The sequence below is a fragment of the Sebastes umbrosus genome, chromosome 10 (assembly GCF_015220745.1).
Source record: "Sebastes umbrosus isolate fSebUmb1 chromosome 10, fSebUmb1.pri, whole genome shotgun sequence".
Taxonomy (NCBI): Eukaryota; Metazoa; Chordata; class Actinopteri; order Perciformes; family Sebastidae; genus Sebastes; species Sebastes umbrosus.
The window spans coordinates 25068729-25091649 of NC_051278.1; the positions used below are offsets into that span (position 1 = coordinate 25068729).

General features: G+C 38.5%; 2 protein-coding genes across 3 annotated transcripts; both read right to left on the bottom strand.

Annotated features, from left to right (window-relative positions):
* Window positions 1-5995: 5995 nt before the first annotated feature.
* Window positions 5996-10699, bottom strand: rps24 (ribosomal protein S24). Of its 2 annotated transcripts, XM_037783184.1 has the most exons (7): window positions 10658-10699; window positions 10268-10372; window positions 9156-9221; window positions 8849-9058; window positions 7609-7722; window positions 6647-6667; window positions 5996-6075 (listed from the first exon to the last, which is right to left on the bottom strand). In XM_037783184.1, exons 1-6 carry the CDS (start codon window positions 10682-10684, stop codon window positions 6662-6664), a joined length of 528 nt encoding a protein of 175 aa, XP_037639112.1. In that variant the 5' UTR covers window positions 10685-10699; the 3' UTR covers window positions 5996-6075; window positions 6647-6661. The 2 variants fall into 2 exon arrangements, with proteins under 2 accessions (XP_037639112.1, XP_037639113.1); XM_037783185.1 differs by lacking the exon at window positions 6647-6667 and having other exon boundaries at window positions 5998-6075.
* A 2547-nt stretch (window positions 10700-13246) lies between these two features.
* On the bottom strand, window positions 13247-20609 carry eif4ebp2 (eukaryotic translation initiation factor 4E binding protein 2). The gene is made up of 3 exons (XM_037782611.1): window positions 20281-20609; window positions 17196-17378; window positions 13247-15413 (listed from the first exon to the last, which is right to left on the bottom strand). The coding sequence occupies exons 1-3, from the start codon at window positions 20411-20413 to the stop codon at window positions 15382-15384; spliced, it is 348 nt and encodes a 115-aa protein (XP_037638539.1). The 5' UTR covers window positions 20414-20609; the 3' UTR covers window positions 13247-15381.
* Between the last annotated feature and the right edge of the window lie 2312 nt (window positions 20610-22921).

Genomic DNA, 22921 nt, shown 5'->3' on the forward strand with positions numbered 1-22921 from the left:
CACCATGAATTATGCATTTCTCCAGCGACGAAACATATTATGGGATCTGAGAGGCAATATGAGCAAATCTCCCTTTTTATTCATGCCAGTCCTGTTTAATGAATCACTGGGAGATTGCTCTCACTGTTGCCATTAATCAGAGCTTCTCTGCTGCAGATTGAAGAGGGTAATATGAACAGGAATACCAATGAGTGGAGGAATGTGCACGGGCTGAGAAATGGCAGAATAACTCAGCCATACAGACAGCCAAGCACTGTGCGCAGTCCAAACACAACCTTGTCCCCTCCTTACAAGGAATTAAGTCCATTACAATTTGGCCGCGTTCTCCCGATGATATAGAGAGACTATATCAAACTGCTGTGCACTCGCGAGAGACTGAGACAATTTGGTTTTAGACTGCTATCGGAAAACCATGTACCACAGTCATATTGGTGCTTTGGAAGCTGCATGATGCAACGTTAAGTCCCAAACACAAATTTGTTTCATTGATTGAGGAAAACTGGACCAGGCTTGTGCTCCGGGGAGCATTTTGTTCATAAATTGAATCTATAAATTTGTCCATATGCAGTTAATGTCCCTAAAATAAGGATAAGTTAGAAAACATTTGGGTTCGTGGGATGTAATTCCTCTTTGCTTTTCATGATGTGTTTCTTTTTTCATCCTGAGTGGATTCACATAGATGTCGTTCTAATTTGAAGAATGGGATTAAGATATTTAAAGGAATAGTTTGATATTTTTGAAAATACCCTTATTTGCTTTCTTGCCGAGAGTTATATGAGAAAATCGGTGTAGCCTACCACTCACATATCAATCTGTTAATATGAAGCTACAGCCAGCGCCATAAGTCTATTAGTGTAGCTTAGCATAAAGACGAGAAACCAAGAAATAGTCCGGCACGTAGACTCCAGTAAAACCACAACTTGTTATTTTTACGCTCCAGTTTTTGAGATATAATGTTTTAATTAGTAACTCTGGTAAATATAAGGATAACAGCCTTATATTAGCTTAGCTTAGTTGCTCAGCTCAGCTTGGGCGGTTAGCTTAGCTTAGTGCAAAGACTGTAAAAAGAGAAAACATGCTATAGCATGGCTCTGTCCAACGGTAACAAAATCCATCTACCAGCACATCTAAAGCTCATAATTAATATGATATATCTTGTTTGTTTCATCAGTACAAAATCCAAAGTGTAAAAACAAAACATTCTAGTTTGATGGGAGGTTATTTGCTGGACTATTTCTTGTCTTGGCATTAAAGAAATGAGACCAAATTAATTAATTAAGTTAATTCCTGAATTTTAGAGGTGCTGGTAGGCAGATTTTTTTACCTTTGGACAAAGGGCTAGCTGTTTCCCCTCGTTTCTAGTCTTTGTGCTGAGCTTCTCACCTAACTCTCGGAAAGAAAGTGAATAAGAAGCCAATGATTACCAATGATATTAATATTAAAGAGGACCTGTTATGCTTTTGTGCTTTCTCCCTGTCCTTTAGTGTGTTATATAGTTTTTTGTGCATGTAAAAGGTCGGCAAAGTAGCTCAAAGTCCACGCCAAAGGGAGTTACTCTCACTGCTCCTGAACTACTTGAAGCGCCTTTCTGCCTTTTCTTCCGTAACGTGGTGATGTCACCAAGTAACACATTTGCTGAATACCTGCAAACAGAGTGAGAAGAGGTGCTGCAGCACAGCCGGTATGAGAAAAATAACGTTTTTTGAACATTCAATTATGTAAACATGTTCTTGTAGAAACCTAAAATACAAGTATGCACCTGAAAATAAGCATAGTAGGTCCTCTTTATCATAATGTCAAGAACAGGGCAGGTGTGATATTACAACAGGAGGGCGGATATGCTGCTTTATATAGCATTTGGTATAATTCAATTTAATTGGCAAATTGATGGACCGTGATGAATTGCCTTGAAAATGATGTGCATATAACTATATTTTTGCACAAGCCTGATATCCTTTCTCTAAAACCCAAGGACACACACATGCACACACGATTCCTCAATGACTGCACACACACACACGCACACACACCTCCCAGTCTGGAGAGTACAGCATGGCTATCACACAGAGCATTCCATCATACTGTCACTCACATCTGCTGCCCTTTCTCATTACCGCACCCTCCCGATTCTCCCTCTCTCCTTTACCTCCCCTTCAGCCAAACCCCCTTTTTCTCTCTCCTCTTCTACAACCCATCCACATTACTCTCCCCTTTTCTTCCTGCTCTACAGCCCATCCTTCCATGCCAACCAAAAAAAATTTAACAGAATTCCTGCGGACATAGATAGGTGATGTGGAGGCAGGTGGGCTGACACGCTTTTACACCAGTCTGATGTCCTCAGAGCCTCAGACAGCATGTTTCACAGTCTGTAAAAAGGCCGCAGAGTGGTTTCAATACTACGCCTCACATGATTGAAACCGAGAAGTGATTTTTCACATGTGCACACCAGGTAGAGTGCAAGAATTAGACAGCAGGTATCATTCTTTTCACCCCTCCCTGAACCTGTGAAAACGGATTGATGGAAAATACCATTGTTGCATTTCAGCGACTATATAGTATATATCCATGGGAGCTCTGGGCAGATGTAGTTTTTGCTGCAGTCTCTTCCAGAGAGGGATAAATGACAAAAAACATGTCAGGCTGGTGATGCAAAGAGGATAATTAGGATTCACGAAACACAGTTTGTCCTCAAAAGCAAATCACTTCCCTGGTGCTCAGGGGCTACCAAGGCGCAGATCATTTTATATATCAGCACCTAGCAACTGGCAGATGGAGTGAACTTAGCGCAGGCTGCCAAAGCTGATAGGACACTGCAGGACTGCAAAATGAGCTGTGATGATTCCCCTGCTGAGGCCAACAAGAGAGACATACCTCATTAAGATGCATAGCATCCTCGAATGCCCGGCCGCACTTTACAGCACAAAGTTGCCCCTTTACAAAAATGTTCACGGCGCCACTGACAACATGCAGTTTGGAGCTGATGGCTGCAAAACAAACACTGGCCAGCTCGGTAATTATAAACATACATGTGGTAGAACATCAAATCGCTATTATATCCAGTTTAGAACCACATTAATGAACAGCATACACAATATTATGGCAAGGAAAACAGCAAGACCATTGTCTTTGACGTCTATTGCAGCCATTGATATCTGCATGTACTGTACGTGCTGGCAGAAAACACACACGCAGTGAATCATCAGGAATTCTGTCCATTTTCTCCGTATAATGCCACAACTCAGCTCTCTGCATGGAGAGAGACAGGCCATTAAAACTGCACCTGTTGCGAGGGCGTAAACATGTGTTGCTCGCCATCTATCATAAACCTGACTGCAAAAAAAAAACACTTTTGTTGTATAAGCAGGCAGAGGAATATTCTCATTACAAGACTATCTTCCTGTACCTAAAGGAAATCAGAGGTGAATATCTGCTTTTATTTGGTATGGTGGGGTTCTCTGGAGGCCCTCGAGACAGCCTCCTGATGCTGAGACTGCATCACATTTGCTCTGCACCTCAACGCCATACATCACCGTCTGACCAATTATCTCTCATGTCCATCCTCAACCCTTCAGCTTATCGCCCATCACATCACTAACCCATCTCCTCTTTTATCCTTTTTTTTTTTATCTTTTACCTATCCTACTGATGCCATCCTCCTTTCCTGTTACAACAAAAACACAGGAGGAGTGCGGAGAGAGAGCTGATTTTCACACAACTGAAACAAAGGAGGGGGCAGATGATAAGAAACAGGAGCAAGAAGAATGAGTGAGACACTGCAGGGACAGAAGAAAAGGAAAAGAGAGAGAGAGAGAGACAAAGACAGAGAGGCAGAGGCTCCTGGGACGGACCGACAGGGCTGTGGAGAGAGGAGCTTAATTTCCCAACACCATCTGTTACCATACCCTGGGTTGAAAGCTCCACTTATGTCAAACCTCCCACAACCACACACCAGTAGAGCGCCGCAGAGCCGCGATGAGACCCCCTCTGTCTTTTTTTCTCGTCTGTCCCCTGCACCCGTTTTTCTCCTCCGCATATGCAACCCACCCACTCTCATCCTCCACAGTGGCACCAACACACTTCAGCTGAGATAAATGAATCTGCCTGCTATTATCTGGGTCATAGTGGGTTTAAGATTCTGTTGAGGAAACAAAAAAAGTATAATTATTTGGACGCCAAACATGTTAGATGTGCCTTGTGCTCTCTAGAGGAAAATGGATTTTCCTTTAATATATTCACCTTTTCACTGTCTACTTTATCAATGGGGTCTTGATACAGTGACTCCCGTTTCTGTTGTGTTTGTGGAGTCCAAATTATCTTGATAAACTGTCAGTGTTTAATCTTAGCCGGCTGGCATCGATTGAAGAAAAGCCCACAGGGGATGCTGGGTATATATAGGCCCTTCTACTGGGAAAGAAGGGCCCACAACTCAAAATGTGTCAATGGAAGTGCCTCCAAGCTACTGGTTTTCACTTTTTTCCTGGTGGTGGAGGCACCGAGGACTCTGGTGGAGAAGTGTCTGGCCTACATTCAAGGCATGAAAATATGTCAAATTGCAGGAATGAAGACAATTCTATATGTTATTACATGGAGCTTAAGTGCAGTCCCAAATAATAATAATGCTCCTGCAAGAAAGTGAAGGTCACAAGTTATAATTTTTAGCACTTCAGCATATTGCAGATTGTATTTTTCTTGTTGCACGCCATTATTCATTTGTTATAAAAATGAGTACTTTGTCTTCTATTAATATTTTCGCTTTTTTCTTCGGCTTCTTGTAGGAAGTAAACGTTTCTCCCAGTCTGAAACCAAAAAGACAAATTCCCTTAAAGGCAGACCTGGTAGCACTTCCTGCAGCCCCAACATGAGGAAATGCTCATATCCATAAAAGAATGGGCGACATTGGGAGGCAGGCGTGAGGTGCTGGTGGTGGTGGTGGGGGGGGGGGGTTACCCTGAGGACAGACCATTCGCCGGCATTTTAATCACTTCATTTACACACTCTCTCAGGGTATTTCTATGCAAATTATCTGAAAAGGTCACGCTGCAAAGAGGGATATCTATTCTGTTCCAAATGGTGTTTATAAACAGAAAAAGGCAAAAGTCCACACACTGACTGGCTTATCTGTGCATTAGTGTGATTTAGCCATCAGGGGTTTTGCCTCCAGGATGAACTACTGATGAATAATACTTTATCCAACAGCTAATACTTCTAGTAGTGGCTTCAGTGGAGCTAACTAGCTTTTCTTCAGTGAAGGGAGTCCTCATGTGGCGATTTGGGTTACTACAGCTAAACCTTTAAACAAATCTAAAACCATCACTGTAACACTAATACATTTAGATTAAATGTTACTGGTCCATGACGGGGGAAAAAAAGCTACTAATAAGTAAAGAAAAAATGATGAAGCACAAAATAGAGAGAATGTGCCCAAAAGTGGTCAGCACGTTTTGAGAAGACTTTGTAAAAATAAAATATAAATTACAAGCCCTTTATAATCCTAGTAAGTAATTACATTTGACATTATCAAACCCAGTTAAAATGGTCCATCAATGAATGGCTGAAAACAACATCAGTTGTTTGGCTGTTTTGAAGTAATGTCACTGCAAAACCACTGGGTGTCACCATCAACAAAGTTCAAATTTGTGCAATATGAGAGTCAAATATGGAATCAAAACCAAAAGTACTTAAAACAAATGTCTATTTTGTACTGAAATGCATCCTGGATTCCTCAGGAGTGCAATATGCCGATGTCAAAGCCATGCAAGCTGCTTGTGTAGAGCCGTAATTCAGCAGCCTACAAAAACAATTTAAGTCATTTTGATTAGTGAATCCTGTCTGGTGTAAACACAAACAGGAAGTCAGACTTTTACATCAACACCCTCACACCTACTGACTTGTTTACAGCCATTTGACAAAAGATTGGTGCTGAATTCCAAAATATAGGCATCAGAAAATAAATAGTTGTTCAAATGAATAACCCAAGGACCAAAGTTGTTTTTTTCCATTTTTTCAAAAGTTTATTTGATGACAATATACAAGAACATCTTGAGCACGGAGACTCTCCCTGGCTGTCCGGGCTCACTGTAGGGAGACAACAGCAAAATTAATACAGGGGCAAAATTATATTCTACTACAATAAAAAATAAACTTCCTTGATAATGTGAGTAATATAAAGTTAACAAATGTTAAACAGTATTTTAGGTGAGAAACAGTTTTAACCCCAAACATCATAGCATCACCAATTATTATGAGTAAGATGTTTTCAGAAAACACATTTCAGTGAGAAATTCACACTTTTAGTTCAACTGCACTCAACACATTAAAATAACTAAGATCCACATGCTACACTCAAGTTCTGCTTCTATTAACTAGAGGTCTGAAGTATTATCAAAGCACTTGTGTCTGTTTAAATGTAAGGCAGAGAGGGCAAAGCCTAATGGATAAGCCCATTATAGCAGACACAGTGGTACAAAGGATTGGGGTGGAGGGAAAACCTATTAGCAGGGAGTTTGAAACAACGCGGGAAAGTGGGGGGGAAACACTAAAGGAAAAACTGCAGGGGAAAGTAAGGTGAGACATGCATGGCACAGTCAGGTCTATCAGCTTTTGATGTGCAACACAATGGCACACCATGATTGTTCTGCTTCTATACCTGCACACTGACACCTCATTTCTGCAAAAGAAATCCATGGGAAGCAAAAAAACGAGAACAAAAGATGGAACAAAAATAATGTTAAAATTGAAACATGGAATAGAAAAAGATCTCTGAATGGATTTGTACTCCACAGGTCATGTATCACAAGTGAGCCAATGAAAACCATGGTAGATGTGGCTGGACAGTATCAATATTTTACAAGCCAGTTGTGCTGTAGCTATTACTGGTGCAGCTGTATGATATCGACAGTCTATTCTAGGTGACTTTAGGGGAACGATTGGTGCTATAAAAGGTACAGGAGTATGCAGGGTTTCATTGTAACAAAAACTACACCTGCAGTGTTCACAGATTAGTACTGGATTTTTAAGTGCTTTCCTTTATTTGGAATTAGGTTTCCAAAACAGGGTCTACAACACTACTAGTTTTCAGGTCAAGCTAGTAATTATTAGCATTACGAGAAGGAATTGCCAGGTAAGTATTCACCAGTGGGTCCAATCCTTTCATACTGGATGCATCACGTACATCCAGAAGGGAAAGCATTAAGGCTTCTGTCTATCAGAAGGGTAGGTGAGGGTGTAAAGGTAGGAGTTAAGCTAGTATCTATCGCTCCTGGATTATCTGATCACTGCAGTTAGTCTACTCATCAACGACATTTACCTTCTACAGTTCCCCAAGAAATTTGATATGATTGCAAAAAGATGACAAAAGGAAATGAGAACAGTAAAAAGTTGTGAGAGAAAAAAAAGATTAGCAGGGTAGGAAAAGAATAGTTGCATGAAAATCAAGAAAGAACCAAGTGCACTGAATTAAATTATGGCTTCCTTTGCTTTACTGTTGTCTTTGCTAAAATAAGGAAAGACAAATAAATTCTACTTCCCTATGACATACTATCACAGGATACTGTGAATTCATTTTGTGAACACTCAGTAGACGACTACACGTAAAACGAGTCACAATACCTTTTTGCCAGCAGCGCCCACACTGGCCTTCTTGATGCCTCGTACTTTCTTCATCCTGTTCTTGCGTTCCTTGCGCTGTTTTCTTGAGGTCTTCTTTTTCTCATAGAGACCATGCTGAGGAACACAAATGAATAAGTGTTTAATTTTACCATGTTATACTCAATACTTTAGCAATCATGACCTACTGAGTTGGTAATGCTTTCACACTGAGCAATTTTGTCAATATTGCCAACCCATAACATTATATTGGTGGCCTATCAGACACAATCCATCTGTACAGCATCACAATATGGATTAATAAAAGTTGCTAGACTTGAAAAGGTTGTATGACAAAAACTGAATGATGTGCTTTAAAACCAGTAGGGGGGCTACATTGGGCCTAACTACAATGATGATGGATGAGGATTAAGATGATGAAGTTAGCTGTTATCAAGCTACTACAGTTAGCTAAGGCACTTTTAAACATAATACTGCATAGCTTTCCGATTTATTCACATTCCGCTATAACACAAGTTGAATACTGTCAAAATGCTTTAGCTTAACTTATGGAAATATAGTTAGCCTAAAACTGACATTTGGAAAAAAAGTTAGCTGGTGATGCCTCACTTTTGTCGTCTTAAAGGCTCGGTTTTTCGTTACGGCATCGCGTAAAAAATTTGTTCCTGATTCTTTACCCTGTTGGTAGTGCATGCCACCGCACAGCAGCTTTTAGGCATTTTTCCTGTTTGCTAGCAGACAGATGCAACCTTCACGCAATGCAAAGTCAATGGAGATCGATGAAATGTTTTCCCCCGTGGTGTGGACGGAACTTAATTGCGCTCCGTCTCTATGGTGTAAATTATGGACTATCAACTTGCATTTCATGGTATAACTTGTCATACCTTCACACCTTTCAATCGCATGTATTCCAACCTTTTTAGCTGTCAGGTGCTGCTCGGCTAATGTCTGCAAACTGCTTAACATGATGTACATGCAAAATGGGGTATATTCAGTGGCTGACAACTCTGAAGGGAGTTAAGAGCCTCTGCAATATAAGCAAAGGCCTTCCAGTAAAAATAGTTTCCCAAAGGGTTAAGAACTGCCTTTGAGGTCCACTACAATACACAAGACATTGCAGCTGCTTACTGCTGCAGACTACGCAAGAAGGGTGAAAAACGGATGCCTAATGCTAACAAAACCACCATTGTCTATGAATAAAAGTATCAAAGCATTCAAGTAGATACAATGGTTTCAAACTCACTCTGGCCAATCTGTGTTTGGGCTCGTTCTTCTTCGCGTAGTCTAGGGAATCGTAAACCATGGCAAAGCCTGTTGTCTTTCCGCCGCCGAACTGGGTCCTGAAGCCAAATACGAACACGACATCAGGGGTGGTCTTGTACATCTTGGCGAGCTTTTCCCTGATTTCAGTCTTGGGGACTGTGGCCTTGCCGGGATGCAGGACATCGACGACCTGCAGAGAGGACAGGCAGTGTTAATACATGACCGACAACTCCGCTCATGTTGGCATCAACGCAAGGAAAAATGCAGAGGAGCTCAAAACAACTTACCATTTGCTTCCTCTGAAGCAGCCGGTTCGTCATGAACTTGCGGGTCCTGACTGTTACTGTGTCATTCTGAAGGTGGGAGAAAGTAGAAGGTGATCATTACCGCATAATATTTCAACAACTACTTCATTTCCAGCCTTTAACTACAGAGGCTGCAGCAATTTGTTGCAGCTTACCGTACCAGGTATTACTAGTCTGTGCAATATATCCTTGATGCAATATACACCTCAAGTGCAACTACCTTTATTTACATTTTATTTATTACATCTACGCTACCTATTTTACAAGTGCAATTACCTGTTTACATTACATCTATTTTTATATTTTATACTTCTAGCGTAACACTTCTGTTTATATTTATTTATTACATCTACTTTACCTGTTTTATTTGCTTTATAACTGTGTGTGTGTTTTACCTGTTATATGTTTTATCTGCCTCGTTTAGTCTTGTCAAGTATTTGTTTTAAAGCACTGACCAGAAGTGGCAACTGTGAATCTCGTTGTATTTAATACAATGACAATAAAGCTTTCTATTCTATTCTACATGTTGTCACTACAGTATCTACTAGCTTCTCAGTTAACTTAGTGGCTAAGATAGCTTGCTTATCAAGATGCCTCCACTTCCTCAATGCAGCATGTGTTTGAACAACCATGAGCCAGTTGTTAAAGCTGAGTAGTACTACAGTAGTTTAATAATCCAGTTCACAACACATGAGGGCCTGGCCATGGAGAGCAGTGTAGTGTATGCTAACACTAGCCACTGGAAGCTACTAGGACTCCTTTATTGACTACTAACACACGTCTAAACACTGCAGTGTGACTTTGAGTTACTGTGAACATTAATAAGAGTATATAGTGGATATAAACTAGTTAAAACACAGAGTAGGAGCTCTACAAGCGACCCTTAAAGCAGGTAAATACAGAGTGTAGTGTCAGATAGCATTGTGATGCTGCCTCTGAATTTCCTCTCAGATAAGCTTCAGACCACATTAATATCAACATTTTAACACATCGCACACTTTAATGATCACTTTACGGGCATTAAACTGTGTGTCGATGGACGGATGGCGTCGATGTTGAACGGATTATAGTTTATATTTCTCCTCAGGACTCACCATCTTGACGCAGGCCTTGAACAGGGACGTTGAAAAGGAGGAAGGACCAGCAGGCGTCGGGGTAAATGCCTGCACAGAAATGAGTGGGCACGTCCTTGTGTTTGCCTGATGGAAAAACGTAATCAAAATGCAAGAACTTGTAAGAATTGTTTTTATTTTTGTTTCAGTACACGTTATATAGAGCTAGTACATGATATAGTATTTGAAATGCGTTACAAAGAAATGGGTTATATAATATTTTAGTTTTTTTCTGCCACCAAAACAATATTTTTTTTATTTCAGCGTTCATGCTGACAGATAAATGAAATGCACAAACTTGGAAGTAAAAACAAAGGCAAAGAATATGATAGCTTTTGCATCTCTTAAATGGAAGGAGAAGTATCCTCCAACCTTTAGGATGTGGTTCAAAGATCTCATACATCATTTGGTACTGGAGAAGATTTGCTATACTACAAGAGGGTGTGCTCAGAAATGTAATGCTATATGGAGACCTTTTTTAATATATATAGAAAAAATGGATACCACTGACATTGAAGTTTTAAACTGCTGACCCCATATTACATATAATCCACAATTTATTCTTAGTTTTATTTATTTATTTATTATTATTATTTTTAATTTACTTATTTTAATTTATTTGTATTTTAATTTTTTATTGATTTATTTTGGTCCTTTCCTTTTTTTTAAACTATTTTTTCTATTTTTTTCTAATTTTTATTTTTGTTTTGTATGTTTCATTTATGTTGCTATCAGATTTAATTCATTTATATGTATAAATGTAATTGTTTATGAAATTAATTCTGCTTATTTAATGGTGCAGTAATATTGTTATTGGGGTGGGGGGAGTATAATTTGTTTATACAATTATTTCTGTGATTTATTGGATTTTGTACAGAATACCAATAAAAAGACTTTGAGCAAAAAAACAAAAACAAAGGCTGGGCCGCTTAGTTGTGTAAATTGTAAAATTGTAAAAGTACTGTGGGTAAAGTGACATTTAGGAAAACACCACCTGCAGTTCCACTTAAGTCCAGTAGACGTCAGTCATGCAACATTAGTGCCATTCAGTTCATTGGACGAGGCATCAAGCAGTCAATAACCACAGTTTTCATTATTAAGGTAACTAAATATAATAAGAAGCATTGCAGTTATGAAAATGTACAAAATAGTTGTGCTTTGGACGTATACATGTCCAGATACACCTGATGTAGGGGCCTAGGGTCAAAATGTGATGTTGGACCCCCACTGACCCCTCACCTATCCTCTGTACTCTGTGTATGTATCCTGTCGCCTTTATGTTCCCATGAAGTACAGCACATTATACACAGCAGACTATGCATGGCAGCTTTTTGATTTGCCCGGACACCCAGAAACCAACTGGTAGTGCCACGCTCGATTAGTCTTGCATACCTAACTCCACAGCGCTGTGTCAGCACTAAAGCAAGGTCTATTATCATTCTGGTGTAGGGGGAATAAAACGCTCTGGCTTGTTTGTACTTCTACTTGGGAGGAGAATGCTGGTTGAAATAGGTGGCAAATGGCAGGCTTATACCCACAGTCTACATCCAGCAGACTAATTAACACATAACACTACCTGGCCCCTAGGTTTTCCACGTCAGTTAGTTTGTGTTAATTTGATTAAACACATTTTTTTGTATATATGCACCATTTGTTGGCACGGGGCCCCTCTACAAGACAGTTGATTTTGTACTTCAGTGGTGTAGATTCCCTTAAAATCTGCAATTAATCAAATTAGCAAGACCAGTTGCCATGCAGTGATCCTGGGACGTTTTGAGACCCCTCGTCTGGGGGTCTGGGGCATCGTGGCAGTTGCCTATTTTGCCCAGCTGGGAATCCAGGATTAAAAAGAAAAGGTTGTTAAGAACAATATGAAGAGTGTTATTTTACTGTAGGAGACATATCATGTATGCATGAGGTCATGTATAGCCAACACAATGCCCAACACCATTTCCAATCTAGTTTGGCTAACTAAAGCTACTTAGAAAATAATAGGTAATTAAAATACTTTGCACGTTGCCTTTCTTAGAAAGCATTTACTAATACACATGCATTAGCCTGTAAGATTATAGACATGGGTCTATAGGAAGAAGTTGAACTACATCAAAGCTATGGAGAAATCTAGTTTGGCTAATTAAAGCTACTTAGAAAAAGTATTTCAAACTATCTGTGATATGAAATTACATATAATACAAAAGAATCACATGCCAGCAAAAAAATGCCAAATGTTTTAAAATATTTCAAAAAGTGCCCACTTGTTCACAGGTCAATAAAAACTCAAAACTCCAATAATAATAATTATAATAAAAATGCTCGCACCTTACCGTTGGCCCCACTTGAGCATTGGTCTAAAAGAAATTAGAAAAAGGGTCAGGGCTGGTCAAAGGGGGTTCAACAGTAGAGAAAAAATGATAAAATAAAAAATCATTCCTTTCCTTTTAGGCCTAAAAATGTTTGTAGTTTCAGTAGTTAACTGCACAAAATAGGGCAAAAAAGTAATTTAACTACTTGAATCATTAAGCAAATATGGATGCAGTTGAACCAGCAAGCTACTGCAAAACGTAGTTAAACTACTAGTTTTATTACCTGTAGTTCACTACTCCACATACAGCTAGTTGTCTAAATAGAGTCCCATGAACAGGAGAGGAATGGGTGCAATGACACAAAAATGTTTGCAGAGATTTTATTTTTAGTTTGTTAATGAGTACTTGTGATGTGATATTTCAGATGTGGAAAGAGGGCTCCGCTGTCTTGGCCAGCATGAATCAGCGTTACTGAGACAACATACCGAGAAACATTGTGGTAAAAACCAAACAGAAGAGATTCCTGCTCCTTACTGAAACACAGTAAGAATAATGGCCCTCAGTACGTCATGTTAAATGATTCCATCCCTGTTTTTGTCACATTCAAAAGAGCTAAAACCCCACACAGAACAGAGAATTAAAAAAACACAACATCTCATTTTCTTTGTTACGGAACTTTATTGATCTTGCAGCAACAGTGTCCACTGGCATTGGAATTTCATTTAAAATAAAGTTGTTTAAAATCAGAACAGAAAGTTACAGTATGTTTGTTTCAAATCTCTTTCAACACACAATGTTAAGCCCTCATTGTCAAACCAAACTGATTTGAAATAAATCTGCAATAGAAAGTTTTACCGCCGAAAATGTGCAATGCAAATCGGGTTCAAGCAAACCCCTCGATGTGTTCGTCACCCAAACATGGCCAGAATGACAAAGCCAAAAAGAAAAACAGAAAATCTTTGATATACATCATTTCAGCCATTCATTGGTTCCAGTCATACAGAGAAACTAACTTGTGGTGTGAAGGAACTTTGAATAAAATAATGGGAACTTCTTATTTGCCAAGTTAAGAGCTACAATTAGCAGACAGGACTATGATTGTGATGTAAAAAACAAACTAATTATTGGGACTAAATGAGCATGTGGCATTCTTTTAACCACAACGCCATCTCAACTTCAGGATCCCAAAATTAAATGTGTGCCATCACACTTTCAAACTTCACAGCTGCTTGAGGAAGAAAATAAACTAAAGAAATTCAAATTTGCTCAGTTGCCAAGTTCAATGTTACCTGTTCAATGTTACCTGTTCAATGTTACAGTGAAAAAATAAACATCTGTTGGAAAGTACAAATTGATGACTAGGAACCTAGTTTTAATTACTGCATTTGATGTAAAGTAAGGCATGGACAGACATGACACGTGAAAAGAATAAGGTAATGTATGATGGATTAAGGACACTGGGGACAGATTTGTAGATTAAGGGACAGCATCTATCAAGCCTGTTGCAAACAATGTCTCCTGGTTCCTTGACACTTGTAACAAATCCAAAAGGCTTGACAGTGCTTATACCCAAACCCTCAATACTAAGAACCTGTATTAAAAAATAAAATGCATATAAAACATCTGGATTATGTCAAGTTTTTCAAAAAATCATGTATTTCACCCAAAAATGACCATTGGGATATTAACCATTTTCACATTAATCCAAATGTTTATCTGGACTGGATATTGAAAAACACATAACAGATGTTGCAGAACATTACCTCCTTTCTTAAAAAAATCTAATTTAAATTCTAAAGGCAAAGCTCTTGCCAACAAAACAAACCAGTTTTCATCAAATCTGGAGAAAAATGTAATGACTTTTCTCGGCATGAGAGAAATGTGTAAATAAAACTTACAGCAAGGTCACGATAGTGATGAATCGAGCAGCTTGATATTGTTATACTGTACTGAAATTAAATTCTAAAAAAAACGAAAAGCTCGTTTTCAATTGATGGGTTTATAATTAGCTTTACATGATCGTGGGAAGTACAATCACTTGATGGTTACAAAGCAAAGAAATCATGGCCTAAAATTCAGTTTTAAAAAAACAAAACAAGTTTTCCCCTGAAAATTGGAAACTCACACAGGCTTGTGTTGGTAATGGAAACTTAAGTCTTGGAATGAAATCTTCCCCTAATTGCAAAATAAAAACAACATAGCATTCCTTTGCATACCATCACAGGAAACTAAACGGACCAAACAACCGATAATAGATTGTGGAGCTTTTCAAGTAGTTCCAAAAATCCCTTAAATAACATGCTTACAGGGGTTTTAAAAACCAAAGACTGTGATGAATATCAAAGCTTTTGACAGATTCTAAGGCCAGTACTAAAAATACCACTTCCTCCCCCAATTAACTTGGAATATTGTCAGTTTTTCTGTGTGCTCTGCTAAACATCCTGACTCACAGAAAAGCTGGAAGATGAGCACGGCAATCTGCTAATTGGACAATGTGTCTGGGTACATAATATTCAGGTCCGCACCCTCGTGGTGTGGTTTTATACAGCGACTGGTAACTATGGAAATCTATCCAAATAAACATAATTTCCAGAGTTGGCCACGCTGTACCTGTATGTACTGTATGTATGGTACACTGAATCCCTATGGTTTTACACACATTACATCCAGCAGCGAGACAGAGAGCTAAAGAAGATGGCTGCCATGAGGGCTCACAACATTGGTTTCTACAAGCCAAGCCACTGGCACGGCTGATGCCAGGTCATTTGCTTTTGCTGGTGTGGTTCCAGTCTGTTAGATGTCCATTTCAAACTGGGCATCATCACCTATAGAAAACAAAAACAGAGACAACAAGGTGTTGAGACATGTCTGGAACCATCTGGGTTGTTTTATTATGGTGGTGGTGTTTAGACCACGCTGTCCACTGCTAACTATGTGTGGACTACACAAACTCCCAAAGCCCAGGCAGCTCTGCTGCAGCTTGAAACAACAGCATGTTTTCTCCAGAGGTCCAGCATATCCATAACAGCCTTTCAACACTTGTCAAACAAAACTGACCAAAGGCAACCTCAAACACAAAGTCAGAAATTAAACATAATGGGTTTTTAAATAAAAAGAGGTTGAAGAAAATAAGATCAAGGACAGGAAGAATGCAATGAAACCCCAGGAAGCTGCAGTGTATTTAACCAATGACCAACTACAATGTTATTTCTACAAAATAAAACATTCTGCTGTCTGAGAAATCTGCACAACCACGAGGTGGGAAATGTGCAGCAGAAAAGAGCGGCACTCTTTATCCAAAAAAATACCTTATTTCTTAGTGGTCAGTTAAAGGTGCAATGTGTAGTACCTGGCCACCTGCTCCAAAGACTTAGAGGGCAGCATTTCACCTGTACTACTGGATCCATACAATTTAAATTTACAGCAATATGTTTAAAGTCAGTTGCTAACTAACAGCAGGGCAAGAATACGCAAAATTCAACCAAACTGCTGAAACTCTGAGAGCTGGTAACAATAACACTGCTGTCTTATAATCTTGCGTGTGGCGTCGGCCTATAGTTAACTTTAGCTGTCTTTGTGTTTACTGTGCCACTAACCGGGGTTGTGTTCGCTTTGATCGTTTGTTTATCCAACGTGGCAGAAATGAGAAAACGACTTGTATTTTCGTTTTATCCATCCCACGGCTAGGAAACTACTTTGCACAAACCCCAGCGCCAGGAGTCACAGCGGGCGGGTGCCGCTGCGTCTAACTTGTTTAACAGCAGCAACAGAAACTTGCGAAGTAGTCCCCTGGCGCCGTGGAGGACGAAACGAAAATACGAGTCGTTTTGTTGTTTCTGCCACTTTGGACTAAATACAACAAATGAAATATCTAAACGTACACAGACCCTGTACCTTCAACGTGAAAAAGTGTTGCAGTGATGACGTATTTTTGTAGGCCAACCAGGAAGTTAGCATCACACTGGTTCCCTCAACAAAAAGCCAATGGGATTTTTCCTTTGGGTTTTGGATATTTGCAGAAAATAAGCTCTGTGGCAAAAAGATGTTCATGATACTTACACGCTTTGTTCAGCAAGATAATCTCCACAAATGAACTCCACTTTTAGGATTTTTTTTTTGAAGTGTGAATGCAATCGCCAGAAGTAAAAAGCTAACGTTAGGCTACAAAGGAACTACACCACGGACGCATGAGCGCGAGTAAACACTGTAAAGGAGGACGAGTCGGCGTGATGACGTTTTGTAGTCTCATTTAGCCACTTGTTAGCAACCGCCTATTTTAAGACACATTAAAGCTTCAAAAATCCTGAGTGGGATATTTACTGACATATTTTTTATTGTAGAACAAAACACTATACATAGACGTCTTTGACATAATGTCAACACTGTAACCTCTTCACATTCTGTTGAAACTGTAATGTTAGTTCATTTTTGAATGTTTCAAAATCCTGGTCAGATCTTACACATTGCATCTTTAAGTGGATTGATTAGAGTACAACAACAGAGGGTGTGTTTGTCACATGTTTGAGAAGAGAGGGACTGGTCACTTTATCAACAAAACACTCCCTATTCCATAAGTTGATTCACTAAATCCATATTGTAACTCTTACCGGTTGTGGGCTTGTTGCCATCGTGGTTGTTGATGATGTTGTTGGCTTCGTTCTTCTTGTTCTCTCTCAGGACATTTTGGCTGGTCACTCCGGGGATGACAGGCAGGTGAGCTGGGGGAGTCTGGGCGATGGGAGAATTACGCCTGTCCAGTAGGAACTTACGGTCATAGATGATCCGGGTTCCTGCAACAGGACACGTATCAAGTTTCAATTCCTCATGCTCTATCCGGGGGAATATCTAATGCGGGTGCTATCAAATGTGCTGCGTGTCAAGAGGCTGGCCTTCATCCAGAGGGCCCAGATTAAAGCCTCCTTGTCTAAAAGCTTCTACCTTTCTTACAACAAGTAGTCTTTAGTAAAACATGTTTACCCCTGCCAGCTTTAGTCTGTTCTGAAGCAGAGCCAGAGAGAGACAGACTTCTTCACGGTTTGGATTTGACTGACAAGTTTGCTTTTATGAGACTTTCTTTTCAGTCAAAAATCTGTCTATCTTGTACTGTACATGTGATTTGCTTTCTGAATAAATCTGGTTAACCTTGATCTTGATAGCCTTGCTGGCATCACAGCACTCTGGTTTATTTATCGTTCCCTCATTAATCAGATGCACTTTGACTTGTCGTGGCAGAAAAACAGGTAGAACTAATAACGATGGCGATGGCTCAGTTCCAACAATTATTACAATGCAATGCAGCAATTCAGTTTAAAAGCAACACCTGTGTTTGACAGGCCAAAATGTCTACTGTGACCAAAGACAGTTTAACTCTTGTGTCAAATAATATTGTTCTCTGGTTATGTCCCTCGATATTGTACTTCCTTATCTGAAAGGGCCTTCTATACACTGAAATGAATCATATATGCAATCTAGCTATACATAGCTCTGATGTAAAGTATTTGCTTTACACTGTGTGTGTTATCACATTCTTGTTTGCCATGGGTGGTCATTGGAAGGAGGAGAGAGGAGATGGAGGAGAAGCCCGAGAAGCCCAGTTGGTTTTGAGGCAGCATGACCCATGCCCGGCCAGTTGAGGAGTTTTTTTTTTTTTTCTTGTTTTTTTTATACATGTATATATTTTTTCCTTTCTTTTTTTTCTTTTCCTCACAACAAAATAAAATAAAATGAAATATGGATAAATCAAAATGGAGAGAGAACATAAAGAAAAAAATAAAGAAAAATAAAGAAATAAAGAAAACTTTAAAAAAAAAGCCAACATAACTGGGCAAGATCAATATCATGTGACTGTGTACAGTGGGGGTGGCTGGCTGTCAGTCAGGGTGCAAATCAAATTAAGGCAAGATTAAAAAGAATAAGATAAAATAAAGTAAAATAAATATAAATAAGTATAGAAATATGGAAGTAAAATAATGATGGATAAAAGGATGGTGTTTAATAGGGTGGCAAACAAAACATTTCTCTCCCTTCTTTAAATCAGCTTTTTCCCAACTGTCATAAACCTCCTGAACTCTGACGTCTCCTCTGTCTGAGTTGAACAAGTGCAATGTAAATGTGCAATAACACGTTGGTAACTTTTGTGTCACTTTTGCAATGTAAATACTGTAAATCTACTGTTACGAATATGTGCAATAACATTTGCTGATCACTGTGCAATAATTACATAATTATCTGACGGACACTTTGTGCAATAATCTGGCAAAACTGTAATCTGGCAAAACTGTCATCTCAATAATATACATATTGTATATTGTATTATCTTTTACATATATTTGTTTATATTTATATAATGTTTCCAGATTGGTAATATGGAAGCAATTTACAAGAATAATTCAAATACAAGATTAGGATCCAGATTTTCTTACCTACAACTTAAATGGTTTAAGTTTAAACTTCACTTTGGACTAGACTAGATCAAGATTGTTTTAGGCACATATCTCTGAACATTTCCTTGTTATATATGCATACAATTGTGTCATTGGCTTGGAATACCAGGACCGGTCTGCTTTTGTTTTTTTTGTCCATTCATAAAGACTTTTCTGTATCCTATAATTATAAGTGTTTTTCATCTGATGCAGATGCACAAGCCATCATTCAGTCATGTGAGATCATAACCTCAGCAGCTGGTTATAATGAAATAACTAATAGCTAAAAAAAACGATATATTATTTTATCTCTTTTATTTATTGTATTATCTTTTTTAGCACCTATGGGATTGTCACAATCTAATTTGTTGTACTACACAATGAAAATAAAGGGCTTGAATCTTGAATCTTGAATCTTGAATCTTGAATCTTGAAATACAACTGCACAATGCATTCATCAGAATCTCTGCGCTGCAAACCAGCAATAACATTTGCTGATCACTGTGCAATAATTATATAATTATCTGACGGACACTTTGTGCAATAATCTGGCAAAACTATAATCTGGCAAAACTGTCATCTCATCAATATACATATTGTATATTGTATTATCTTTTATAGATATTTTTTATATTTATATTACACTATCGCTTTTATTTATTGTATTATCTTTTTTTTTTAGCACCTATAGGATTGTCACAATCTAATTTCGTTGTACTACACAATGACAATAAAGGGCTTGAATCTTGAATCTTGAATCTTGAATCTTGAAATACAACTGCACAATGCACTCATCATCATCATCATCATGTTTGCACACAGTCAATATTTGCACTATCTGTTTATATCATGTTTATTTTGTTTATAGCTTATTTTGTATATTGTATATTGGTAGAAATTCAATTTTTTTTTGTTCTTATTTTATTCTAACGTTTTTATCTATTCTTTTGTTATTATACTGTTTAACTTGCACCAACAAAACCAAAGCAAATTCCTAGTGTATACCTCTTACACCTGGCAATAAACACCATTCTGATTCTGATTCTGATTCTGATCAGAATCTCTGCGCTGCAAACCAGCCAATCAGAGAGCAGAGAAAGAGCTCTGGGGGCGGGGCTTAAGCTTTGTTTTTGTTTTGATCAGAATGACAAGGCAGCCTATAGAGGCCACGGTGACATGTACACTTAAAGGTTGGTGGGAGTGCAGCAGACAACATATTCATCCTCAATTTTCTTAATTAAAAAGACAAGTAGACGGGCTATGCCTTTACCTCCAGGAGTGGTGGAGAATAAAGTGCCTCCAGGAGTGGTACAGTAGTCATGAGGTAGCTGCGTTGTGTCGTTGATCAACACCGTCCTGGTCGGGATGGCCCTGCACTCGCTAAGCTGACGACTGTACGACATGTTTTCAGCGCCGATAGGGTGACAAATCCAGCAGCTACAAGAACAATTGGGGTGTTTAATTTCCCGACGGACGGACGGTGGAAAGCCGGGCCGTTTCCCTCTCTCTCTTATCTTCCCAGAAGAAGCTTTCTTGTCTCTCCTCTCGTCCTCCCAGCCGTCAGCACCGTCCCTCCCTAGGCAACGGCAGGAAGCACGACGAGCAGCGGCCGGATGTGACGTCGGCGGGCCAGCTTACTTTTTATTATACCCACTTTGAGAAACATATCTGTCTTTTTTCGTTTGGAAATGCTGCAGGCTGGTGGAAATAGATTGAATTTACATGTGTTGCACCGTTTTCTAGGACCCGTTAGATTATGATATATCTGGGCTCAATATGTCCATAATAACTTTTACAACATGAATAATTGATCTTATCTTAAAGGTCCCTTATTGTTAAAAAGTGAGATTTTCATATATTTTATATTATAAAGCAGGGTTAAGTGCTATATAAATACTGTGAAAGTATCAAAACACTCAATAATACGGAGAAATACACACAGCCCCATATTCAGAAACTGAGTTTTTGAAACAAGCCGTCAGGATTTCTGTCCATTTGTGATGTCACAAATATAAACATTTTTAGACCATTATTACCGGGCCGTTTACCACTCTCTCATATTCCCAGAAGAAGCTTTCTTGTCTCTCCTCTCGTCCTCCCAGACGTCAGCACCGTCCCCTCCCTCAGCAACGGCAGGAACATTCAACTCAACACAATAAATAAATTATTAAAATATAAAACGCCCTCAGTGTAGTCAATAAATAAACTAAACTACCCTCTGCATAGGAACGATACCCCCAGAATACAAATGTACAGTATAAATGCTCCATGACCATGTTAAAAGAACTTGTAACTTTCAAAAATATTTAAAAAAAAAAAAATAATTAATATATTTCAGACAATTACACAGTGGAAGGCTGCATATTGCACTGCATTATAGTCCATTCAGTTCAGGTGTACTGTGTGTCAATAATGGTGTGAGGTGTGGGGTATTCGTGTCCCTCTTTAACGTCCTTTGCCACCAGTCTTATTGTAGCTGGGAAGAAGCTGTTGTGACACCAGAGGTGCTCTGTGAGTGGAGATGCTCTCTTGCTCTCTACTTGGAGAAAATAGTGTCATAGCCATAGAAGCTGCAGGATATGTCAGTGTTTTTTACATTTATCCTTTGATATTGCAATATAGTGTTATTAATTTGTTTTTATTTGTTTGTTTGTTTTATTGATACAACAAACATTAATTACTTCTTTATTGTTTTCTTCCATTTACATGCATATTCTTTTTAAAAATCTATATATTGTAATTTGCTTAATGAATTGTATATATGTATGTATATATATATTTATATATATATATATATGTTTTTGTTTTTATTTTGTTCTTTTTTTATTTTTATTTATTATTGAATTGACGCTTTAGCAATATTGTTCACCTGACAGTCATGCCAATAAAGCAAATTGAATTGAATTGAATTGACTGAATTTACAGGTGTTGCACTGTTTTCTGCGACCCGTTAGATTCAGATATCTCTCTACCTGAGCTCAATATGTCTATAAAATTATTACAACATGAATAATTGGTCTCATCTTAAAGGTCCCATATTGTAAAAAGTGAGATTTTCATGTCTTTTATATTAAGATAAGATAAGATAAGATATTACTTTATTAGTCCCGCAGTGGGGAAATTTGCAGTGTACAGCAACAAAGGGAATAGTGCAAAAAACAAGATGCATCAGCTAATACAGTAAAAAAAAAAAAGCTAAACAAAGTGTAATAAAATATGAACCATTTAAATAGAAGAAAGTATAAAAATAGGAGCAGTATATACAGTATGGACAATAAACAGACTATTAACAAAATTGCACGAGTGGAAAATGATATTGCACAGTGAGAATGAATGAATGAATGAATGAATGAATGAAAATAATGAAAACCTGAAAATATCAGGTAATTGTCAGTTTTTGGTGTGTAAGTGTATGTGGTCAACTGGGAGCAGTGCTGGTTGTGGAGTCTGACAGCTGCAGGAAGGAAGGACCTGCAATAGCGCTCCTTCACACTTTGGGTCGCTGAAGGAGCTCTCCAGTACTGAGAGATATTATAAAGCAGGTTTAAATTCTATATAAATACTGTGAAAGTATCAAAACGCTAAATAATACGGAGAAAGACACACAGCCCTTATTCAGAAACTGAGCTTTTGAAACAAGCCGTCAGGATTTCTGTCCATTTGTGATGTCACAAATATACAATTTTTAGACCATTACACGGTTTTCAGGTGGAATTTCATTAATTAATTAATTCATTCATTCATTCATTCTCACTGTGCAATCTAATTGTCCACATACAGCACTTAAACCTACTGTATGATATAAAATACAATCTCACTTTTTACAATATGGGACCTTTAACATCTTTCTTTTCATCTGCTAGGTGTCCATATTTCCCATAGCCTCTGAAGGCATCACAGGGCAAAGTGCG

Coding starts and splice junctions, on each gene's coding strand:
- eif4ebp2 (XM_037782611.1), bottom strand. CDS start 20,413: ATGTCGTACAGTCGTCAGCTTAGCGAGTGCAGGGCCATCCCGACCAGG. Junction 17,379..20,280: donor ATTCTCCACCACTCCTGGAG/GTAAAGGCATAG, acceptor GTCCTGTTGCAG/GAACCCGGATCATCTATGAC. Junction 15,414..17,195: donor TGGCAACAAGCCCACAACCG/GTAAGAGTTACA, acceptor TGTTTTCTATAG/GTGATGATGCCCAGTTTGAA.
- rps24 (XM_037783184.1), bottom strand. CDS start 10,684: ATGAGATCTTTGAACCACATCCTAAAG. Junction 10,373..10,657: donor CTTTGAACCACATCCTAAAG/GTTGGAGGATAC, acceptor TTTTTCCATCAG/GCAAACACAAGGACGTGCCC. Junction 9,222..10,267: donor TCAAGGCCTGCGTCAAGATG/GTGAGTCCTGAG, acceptor TCCCACCTTCAG/AATGACACAGTAACAGTCAG.